Source organism: Alosa sapidissima, chromosome 16 (genome assembly GCF_018492685.1).
Source record: "Alosa sapidissima isolate fAloSap1 chromosome 16, fAloSap1.pri, whole genome shotgun sequence".
NCBI lineage: Eukaryota > Metazoa > Chordata > Actinopteri > Clupeiformes > Clupeidae > Alosa > Alosa sapidissima.
The window spans coordinates 7294316-7304315 of NC_055972.1; the positions used below are offsets into that span (position 1 = coordinate 7294316).

Consider the following 10000-nt stretch of genomic DNA (forward strand, 5'->3'; position numbering starts at 1 on the left):
GGTGCGCTGTGTTATTTCTGTCCCTGTGTGGTGTGGTGTGTGTGGTGTGTGTGGTGTGGTGTGGTGTGTGTGGTGCAGTGTGTGGTGTGTGTGTGGTGTGGTGCGGTGCGCTGTGTTATTTCTGTCCCTGTGTGGTGTGGTGTGGTGTGTGGTGTGTGGTGTGTGTGGTGTGTGTGATGCAGTGTGTGTGGTGCGATGCGGTGCGCTGTGTTATTTCTGTCCCTGTGTGGTGTGGTGTGGTGTGTGTGATGCAGTGTGATGCAGTGTGTGTGGTGTGGTGCAGTGTGTGGTGTGGTGTGTGTGGTGTGGTGTGTGTGGTGCGGTGTGTGGTGTGTGTGGTGCGGTGCGGTGCGCTGTGTTATTTCTGTCCCTGTGTGGTGTGGTGTGTGTGGTGTGGTGTGTGTGGTGTGTGTGGTGCGGTGCGGTGCGCTGTGTTATTTCTGTCCCTGTGTGGTGTGGTGTGTGTGGTGTGGTGTGGTGTGTGTGGTGCGGTGCGGTGCGCTGTGTTATTTCTGTCCCTGTGTGGTGTGGTGTGTGTGGTGTGTGTGGTGTGGTGTGGTGTGTGTGGTGCAGTGTGTGGTGTGTGTGTGGTGTGGTGCGGTGCGCTGTGTTATTTCTGTCCCTGTGTGGTGTGGTGTGGTGTGTGGTGTGTGGTGTGTGTGGTGTGTGTGATGCAGTGTGTGTGGTGCGATGCGGTGCGCTGTGTTATTTCTGTCCCTGTGTGGTGTGGTGTGGTGTGTGTGATGCAGTGTGATGCAGTGTGTGTGGTGTGGTGCAGTGTGTGGTGTGGTGTGTGTGGTGTGGTGTGTGTGGTGCGGTGTGTGGTGTGTGTGGTGCGGTGCGGTGCTGTGTTATTTCTGTCCCTGTGTGGTGTGGTGTGTGTGGTGTGGTGCAGTGTGTGGTGTGGTGTGTGTGGTGTGGTGTGTGTGGTGCGGTGTGTGGTGTGTGTGGTGCGGTGCGGTGCTGTGTTATTTCTGTCCCTGTGCAGTGTGTGGTGTGGTGTGTGTGGTGCGGTGCGGTGTGTGGTGTGTGTGGTGCGGTGTGTGGTGTGTGTGGTGCGGTGCGGTGCGGTGCTGTGTTATTTCTGTCCCTGTGCAGTGTGTGGTGTGGTGTGTGTGGTGCGGTGCGGTGTGTGGTGTGTGTGGTGCGGTGTGTGGTGTGTGTGGTGCGGTGCGGTGCGGTGCTGTGTTATTTCTGTCCCTGTGCAGTGTGTGGTGTGGTGTGTGTGGTGCGGTGCGGTGTGTGGTGTGTGTGGTGCGGTGTGTGGTGTGTGTGGTGCGGTGCGGTGCGGTGCTGTGTTATTTCTGTCCCTGTGTGGTGCGGTGTGGTGTGTGTGGTGCGGTGTGTGGTGTGGTGTGGTGCAGTGTGTGGTGTGGTGTGTGTGGTGCGGTGTGTGGTGTGGTGTGGTGCGGTGTGTGGTGTGTGCGGTGCGGTGCGGTGCGGTGTGCGGTGTGTGGTGTGTGTGGTGTGGTGCGGTGTGTGGTGTGGTGCGGTGTGTGGTGTGGTGCGGTGCTGTGTTATCTCTGTCCCTGTGTGGTGCTGTAGATCTCCAGCCACCTTCCTCCACCTCCCCCATCTGCCACCATCTGCCTCTATTTAGCATGGACTTTCTGCAGCAATCACACACTCTTGTGAAAAATAACCAACACTCAAATCATCTCCTGGCACGCCACAGAGGGCTGTGCAGGGACACACACACACACACACACACACACACACACACACACACACACAGCAGTGCCAAATTCTGCTTTTTTAGGGGTATCCATTCCCCCTCGAAACACCCACCAGACACCTCCAAACTCTCTCTCTCTCTCTCTCTCTCTCTCTCTCTCTCTCTCTCTCTCTCTCTCTCTCTCTCTCTCTCTCTCTCTCGCTCTCTCGCTCTCTCGCTCTCTCGCTCTCTCGCTCTCTCTCTCTCTCTCTCTCTCTCTCTCTTTCTCTTTCTCTCCCTCCTCTCTCCTCTTCATAAATATGTATTCCAGAGTGGTGTGGTGCAGTGATGTGGCTGGGCTTCGGCTTTGACTGGTTGGGCTGTGTGTGTGTGTGTGTGTGTGTGTGTGTGTGTGTGTGCATGTGCGTGTGTGTGTGTGTGTGTACAGCATCTCTGTGTGCAGGAATGTTGCTATTTAAATTCAAAAGGCTTGAGACCTTCTGCTCTCATACAGTGGGCAGGATTAATAATGACCTCGGTCCACTGCTTCTGACTGTATGCGGATCCATTTCATGTTACAATTCTTGCAGTACTGAGAAAATCCCCATATATTTCATAATGATAAGACTCCTTATTATTATTAATATTATATTATATTATAGGGTTATATCAGGGTTGTGCATAATTCGAATTGCAATTCTGCTTCCTGTTTGCTACCTCAATTGAAATGCAAGTGAAATTCAAGAATTGAATTGGAATTTAAGAGCCAGTTTCAATTCAATTCTGGAATTTTGCACAACCCTGATATATATATATATGTATATGTGTGTGTGTGTGTGTGTGTGTGTGTGTGTGTGTGTGTGTGTGTGTGTGTGTGTGTGTGTGTGTTTGTGTGTGTGCGTGAGTGTGTGTGCGTGTATGTGTGCGTGTGTGTGTGTGTGTGTGTGTATGTGTGCGTGAGTGTGTGTGCGTGAGTGTATGTGCGTGAGTGTGTGTGTGTGAGTGTGTGTGCGTGAGTGTATGTGCGTGAGTGTGTGTGTGTGTGTGTGTGTGTGATCCTTTTCAGTATGTTCATGACAGAGAGTATGTTATGTGGATTTTATTTATCTTTCCATCTGTGATAGAATATGGAAGAGGAAAAAAATGTATTGAAGTAATCTGTGATTCTTGGGTGGATTTCAACTCCAAATTAGGATGTCAGTTTTGACAGCTGAACTGTTTTTTTGTTGTTGTGGCGGCTCCCATAACTGAAGCAAAACGCCTCAAATCTGATCACTATGAGGAGACTACAGTTTCAGCCTATAGTTTCTGCATTCATCTTTTCAAGTATGTATTTGTATTCAAGTATTTTTATTACTCACACGCACAACTAATCCCACACACTCTCTCACACACACACACGCACACACAAACATACGAACACATGAACATGAACACACACACACTCATATATGAACACACACACACACACACACCTCAGGTGCCAGGTACTCGGGTGTTCCGCAGAAGGTCTTCATGGTGGCGGCCTCGGTGATGCCTTCCTTGCAGAGTCCGAAGTCTGTGATCTTAATGTGGCCATCTTTATCCAGCATCAGGTTCTCCAACTGCAGGGCAACACAGACGGAGAGAGACATTTGACATTTAAATCAGCCTTCACTGGGGGGCGCTGTGGCTCACGTGGCTGCATTGTCAGCACTACTTCACTGGGGGGCGCTGTGGCTCACGTGGCTGCATTGTCAGCACTACTTCACTAGGGGGCGCTGTGGCGCACGTGGCTGCATTGTCAGCACTACTTCACTAGGGGGCGCTGTGGCGCCCATGGCTGCATTGTCAGCACTACTTCCGGGTCCAAGTGCCCATGAGGACCCGGGTTCGAATCCGAAGCGGTCATTTCCTGACCCCTCCCTACCACTCGCTTCTGGTCACTCTTCACTGTCCTATCTATCCGAACCGCAAAAATCCGAAGGCAAAAAAAAAAAAACAATATCATTCAAAAAGCAGCTTTCACTGAGCTTTCACATAGACCAGGAGCCCCAAATGAAGCAGCCTTCACTGAGCCTTCACATAGACCAGGAGCTCCAAATACAGCAGCCTTCACATAGATCAGGAGCTCCAAACGAAGCAGCCTTCACTGAGCCTTCACATAGACCAGGAGCTCCAAATACAGCAGCCTTCACATAGATCAGGAGCTTCAAATGAAGCAGCCTTCACATAGATCAGGAGCTCCAAATAAAGCAGCCTTCACATAGATCAGGAGCTCCAAATGAAGCAGCCTTCACATACTGTAGATCAGGAGCCCCAAATGAAGCAGCCTTCACATACTGTAGACCAGGAGCTCCAAACAAAGCAGCCTTCACTGAGCCTTCACATAGATCAGGAGCTCCAAACGAAGCAGCCTTCACTGAGCCTTCACATAGATCAGGAGCTCCAAACGAAGCAGCCTTCACTGAGCCTTCACATAGATCAGGAGCTCCAAACGAAGCAGCCTTCAATGAGCCTTCACATAGATCAGGAGCTCCAAACGAAGCAGCCTTCACTGAGCCTTCACATAGATCAGGAGCTCCAAACGAAGCAGCCTTCACTGAGCCTTCACATAGACCAGGAGCTCCAAACGAAGCAGCCTTCACTGAGCCTTCACATAGATCAGGAGCTCCAAACGAAGCAGCCTTCACTGAGCCTTCACATAGATCAGGAGCTCCTTCACTGAGCCTTCACATAGATCAGGAGCTCCAAACGAAGCAGCCTTCACTGAGCCTTCACATAGATCAGGAGCTCCTTCACTGAGCCTTCACATAGATCAGGAGCTCCAAACAAAGCAGCCTTCACTGAGCCTTCACATAGATCAGGAGCTCCTTCACTGAGCCTTCACATAGATCAGGAGCTCCAAATGAAGCAGCCTTCACTGAGCCTTCACATAGATCAGGAGCTCCAAATGAAGCAGCCTTCACGGAGCCTTCACATAGATCAGGAGCTCCAAACGAAGCAGCCTTCACTGAGCCTTCACATAGATCAGGAGCTCAAACGAAGCAGCCTTCACTGAGCCTTCACATAGATCAGGAGCTCCAAACGAAGCAGCCTTCACTGAGCCTTCACATAGATCAGGAGCTCCTTCACTGAGCCTTCACATAGATCAGGAGCTCCTTCACTGAGCCTTCACATAGATCAGGAGCTCCAAACGAAGCAGCCTTCACTGAGCCTTCACATAGATCAGGAGCTCCTTCACTGAGCCTTCACATAGATCAGGAGCTCCTTCACTGAGCCTTCACATAGATCAGGAGCTCCAAACGAAGCAGCCTTCACTGAGCCTTCACATAGATCAGGAGCTCCTTCACTGAGCCTTCACATAGATCAGGAGCTCTTCACTGAGCCTTCACATAGACCAGGAGCTCCTTCACTGAGCCTTCACATAGATCAGGAGCTCCAAACGAAGATGTACTTGGTGCTCCTTCACTCTTATTATCTGGAACACATGGAATCACCACATGTCTCCAGGTGGAAGGGGGCAGATAGTAGAGAGAGAGAGAGAGGGGCAGATAGTAGAGAGAGAGAGAGAGATAGAGGGGCAGATAGTAGAGAGAGAGAGAGAGATAGGAGAGCGGTAGAGAGGAAGGGAAAGAAACACAGTAGGGGTAAGATAGTGGAGGAGAGTAAAAGATCAAGGAGAGAAAAAGAAGAGTAAGTAAGTATATACTCTTTTGATCCCTATATAAGTATATAAGTATAAGTATATACTCTTTTGATCCCTATATAAGTATAAGTATATACTCTTTTGATCCCTATATAAGTATAAGTATATACTCTTTTGATCCCTATATAAGTATCAGTATATATACTCTTTTGATCCCTATATAAGTATATAAGTATAAGTATATACTCTTCGATCCTGTGAGGGAAATTTGGGTTTCTGCATTTATCCCAATCCGCGAATTAGTGAAACACACTCAGCACACAGTGAACACACAGTGAGGTGAAGCACACACTAACCCCGGCGCAGTGAGCTGCCTGCATCAACAGCGGCGCTCAGCGGAGCAGTGAGGGTTTAAGGTGCCTTGCTCAAGGGCACTTCAGCCCGTGCCTACTGGTCAGGGTTCGAACCGGCAACCTCCGGTTACAAGTCCCACGGCTGCCCCCAAAGATGATGAAATGAATTAGGGTGGAGAGAGGGATCAAGAGAAATGAATAAAGATAAATATCTATACAGAGAGGCGGGTATAAGTCAGGCACACAAGAGAAAAGGAGTGAAGAGATGAATGATGACTGATAAAGAGAGGGAAAGTCACAGACAGGAAGGCAGAGGGGAGAAGATAGGGGAGATAGACAGAGTAGAGAGAGAGAAAAGAAGAGAGAGAGAGAGAGAGAGAGAGAGAGAAAGGGAATGGGAGAAGAGGATTAAGAAAGGAAGCTAGAGTGTAAGATCGATCATCTTCCTTTGAGTCCATCCCTGTGTCCAGTAAATGCTCTCCGCAGTCCCGATGCAGACCGACCCTAACCTCAATAAGGTCAGAGACGCTGTGGAAGAGAGCCGTACGAGTCTCCACGGCTTAAAGCAGTGGACTCCACCAGGCCGAGTCTCTCTGTCTTTTTTTTCCTGTTTTTTTTGGCCTTTTATGCCTTTAATTGACAGGATAGTAGAGAGTGACAGGAAGTGAGCGGGAGAGAGATTCGGGCTGGGATCCGGAAAGGACCACGGGGCGGGAATCGAACCCGGACCGCCGGCGTACGGTGCAGGTGCCCCAGCCGTTGTGTCACGGCTGGGGCCCAAATCTTTCTGTCTTTACCCAATCACAGACCTCCGTCACAGCACAGCCAACACTACACTCCATACACACATCTGGGCGCCTCACTTTTAAAAGATGTGTTCATGTGCGTCTGTTCGTGTGTGTGTGTGTGTGTGTGTGTGTGTGTGTGTGTGTGTGTGTGTGTGTGTGTGTGTGTGGGTGTGTGTGTGAGAGAGAGAGAGAGAGAGAGAGAGAGAGAACGTGTGTCTGTGTGGATGGCTGTATGAGTGTTGCTTCATGATCCAAATAAAAAGTTGAGTTGCGTAGAGGGGGGATTTTAATTACATTTCTGTTGCCTCTCTTGTCTCATGGGGTTTTCTAAGTAGATAATGGGGGGGACCAACCCCCTAACCTTCCTTTCCAGCCAACAACAACACCCCCCAATCCTTTTATTTCACCTCCTCGGTCTCCGCTCCTCTCCTCTCCCCTCCTCTCCTCTCCTCTCCTCTCCTCCTCTCCTCTCCTCTCCTCTCCTCTCCTCTCCTCTCCCCTCCCCTCCTCTCCTCTCCTCTTCTCCTCTCCTCTCCTCTCCTCTCCTCTCCCCTCCTCTCCTCTCCCCTCCTCTCCTCTCCTCTCCTCCTCTCCTCTCCTCTCCTCTCCTCTCCTCTCCTCTCCTCTCCTCTCCTCTCCCCTCCCCTCCTCTCCTCTCCTCGTCTCCTCTCCTCTCCTCTCCTCTCCTCTCCTCTCCTCTCCCCTCCTCTCCTCTCCCCTCCTCTCCTCTTCTCCTCTCCCCTCCTCTCCTCTCCTCCTCTCCTCTCCTCTCCTCTCCTCTCCTCTCCTCTCCTCTCCTCTCCTCTCCTCTCCTCTCCTCTCCCCTCCCCTCCCCTCCCCTCCCCTCCTCTTCTCCTCTCCTCTCCTCTCCTCTCCCCTCATCTCCTCTCCTCTCTCCCCTCCTCTCCCCTCCCTCCGTTCCTGTCGTTTACCTTCAGGTCCCGGTACACGATCTTGGCAGAGTGCAGATAGTCCAAAGCGGAGACAATCTCAGCGCCGTAGAATCGCGTGCGTTCCTCGGAGAACACACGTTCTCTCGACAAATGGAAAAACAGCTGCGGGATAAAGAGGGGGGGGGGGGGGGGGGGATGAAAATAGGAGGGAAGCAGCAGGCGGGGACAGCATTGCAATAATTACTGATTTATTGAAGGAAATTAACACAACACAAACGTGCCCTCCCCTAGCCATACTGGGTTGATAGATGGTGCCGGAGTTGCTGGGGAGGGGTGTGTGTGTGTGTGTGTGTGTGTGTGTGTGTGTGGTGGGGTGGGGGGGGCTCTCTAAGGATACCCTGGGCCACCGGAATGCAGACGGCAGCTGGCACATCATTTCACTCACACACACACACTCACACACACACACACACACACACACACACACACTCATACACACATACATACACACTCTGTCTCTCTCACACACACACACACACACACACACACACACACACACACACACACACACGTATTCCGGTGAGAGGCCAGAGTAAATCAACGGTTTAATCAATACACCAATCTGGTTAAAGGCAGACAGGCAGGCAGACAGGACTCTGATGGGGCCATAGAGAACTCACAGCACATCACAAGACCCCTCCTCCCCTCCCAAAGTCTCTCTTTTTCTTCCTCATCCCTCTCTCCATCTCTCCTTCTCTTCTTCCTTCTCAGCTTCATGCTCTCTTTCCCTCTGTCCCCTCTCCTTCTCTCTCCTCCGCTCCCTCAGCAATCACCCTTTCTTTTTTTCTCCTCTTTCTTGTTTGAAAGAGAGGAGAGGAGAATTTCCCCAGTCTCCCTGACTCATCTCATCCCTTTCTCTCCTTCTTTCCCCCTGTCTCCCCACCTCTTTATCTCCCTCTATTTCTCTCTCTCTCTCTCTCTCTCTCTCTCTCTCTCTCTCTCTCCTCTCCTCCTTTCCCCCTGTCTCCCCACCTCTTTATCTCCCTCCCTCTATCTTTCTTTCAGTGTCCTTTCTCAGTCTCCTCTCCTCTCCTCCTCTCCTCTCCTCCTCTCCTCTCCTCCTCTTCCAGCCTCTTTCTTTCTCCCACCATACCACTTCTCTTTCCCTTCCTCTTCATATCTCTCTCTCTCTCTCTCTCTCTCTCTCTCTCTCTCTCTCTCTCTCTCTGAGGAACTGAGTGAGGACCCCTTGAGGTCCTCCCAGCCCAGAGCCGTGTGGATGCCAGCATGCTCCCCATTAACGCCTGCAGGACTGACACCTCTGCACCGCCCAGGGAACGCTAACGGGCCGCCCAATGAGATAAGTGTGTGTGTGTGTGTGTGTGTGTGTGTGTGTGTGTGTATGTGTGTGTGTGTGTGTGTGTCTGTGCGCGTGTGTGTGAGAGAGAGAGATAGAGAGAGAGAGAGAGAGAGAGAGAGAGAGAGAGTTTGTCTGTGTGATGCATGTGTGTGTATGTGAGAGTATGTGTGTGCATGTGGGCGCGGGTGTGTGCCTGTGTGTTGAGGACAGGTGTTTCTTCATCAGTATGCTGGCAGAAGTGATGTGGCATGCCTACCTCTGTGTGTGTGTGTGTGTGTGTGTGTGTGTGTGTGTGTGTGTGTGTGTGGGGGGTGCTGAGTGATTTCAGGGGCCACGGACAGGGACAGACGGGGCTGCCTGGCAGACGACAGGAAAGGTGTCGGAGTGTTTTGGGGAGGGAGGGGTGCTGGCTCAAGAGAGGGGGGGCGCAGGTGACTCTTTAGACACTGTGAAAGAAGATGAGATGAGAAGACCCACCCCCCTCACAATCTCACACACACACACACACATACACACACACACACATATTTGCATGCGCACACACACACACACAAACACACCACAGTTAAAAATTCTACTGATAAAGGAATCTCAGTTTTTGGAGACATGAGCTCCTTAATCTTAGGCTCCCTCCTCACCACACACACACACATACACACACACACACACACACACACACACACACACACACACACTCGGCTGTTTCCCTGTATCTGCATGTGTATACGCAAGAGAATGAGAAGGCTGCCATAACTGTCACCAGAGACAGATAGCAATCGATATTCGGTGCGAATGTGAGTGATTTCCTTCTGAACAACGCCTGAGGTTTTGTTAGCAGAGCCAGTGTTTGTGTGTGTGAGCCAAGTGTGTGTGTGTGTGTGTGTGTGTGTGTGTGTGTGTGTGTGTGTGTGTGTGTGTGTGTGTAATACAGTGAGTTGAGTGTGGGTGTTTTTAGCTACACTTCATGTGAAGTCTAATACAACTATACTATGAAGACAACTCCATAACAGAGAACAGACTCCATATTGAATAGATTTCTTTAAAAAAACATTTTGATTATTTCCAGTTATTTAATCTTCATTCCATTGTTATGCAGACAGTAGTCACAACAGTTAGGTGCTGTGCGGAGAGGCTGTGAAGCTAGAGCAGATCTTTAGATGCTGTGCGTGTGGAGAAGCTGTAAAGCCAGAGCAGATCTTTAGGTGCTGTGTGAAAAGGCTGTGAAGCCAGAGCAGATCTTTAGGTGCTGTGTGAAAAGGCTGTGAAGCCAGAGCAGATCTTTAGGTGCTGTGTGTGTGTGGAGAGGCTGTGAAGCCAGAGCGGA

At 50.7% G+C, this 10000-nt stretch overlaps 1 protein-coding gene across 4 annotated transcripts in view; it reads right to left on the reverse strand.

Annotated features, from left to right (window-relative positions):
- akt3a (v-akt murine thymoma viral oncogene homolog 3a) overlaps nt 1-10000 on the reverse strand; it is a 136214-nt gene that overhangs the window by 16971 nt on the left and 109243 nt on the right. For all 4 annotated transcript variants that reach the window (XM_042066599.1, XM_042066602.1, XM_042066601.1 and 1 more), the window contains 2 exons: nt 7356-7478; nt 3130-3258 (listed from right to left, as the gene is read on the reverse strand). In XM_042066599.1, the coding sequence (XP_041922533.1) occupies nt 3130-3258; nt 7356-7478 (252 nt within the window). The remainder of the gene's footprint in view (nt 1-3129; nt 3259-7355; nt 7479-10000) is intronic.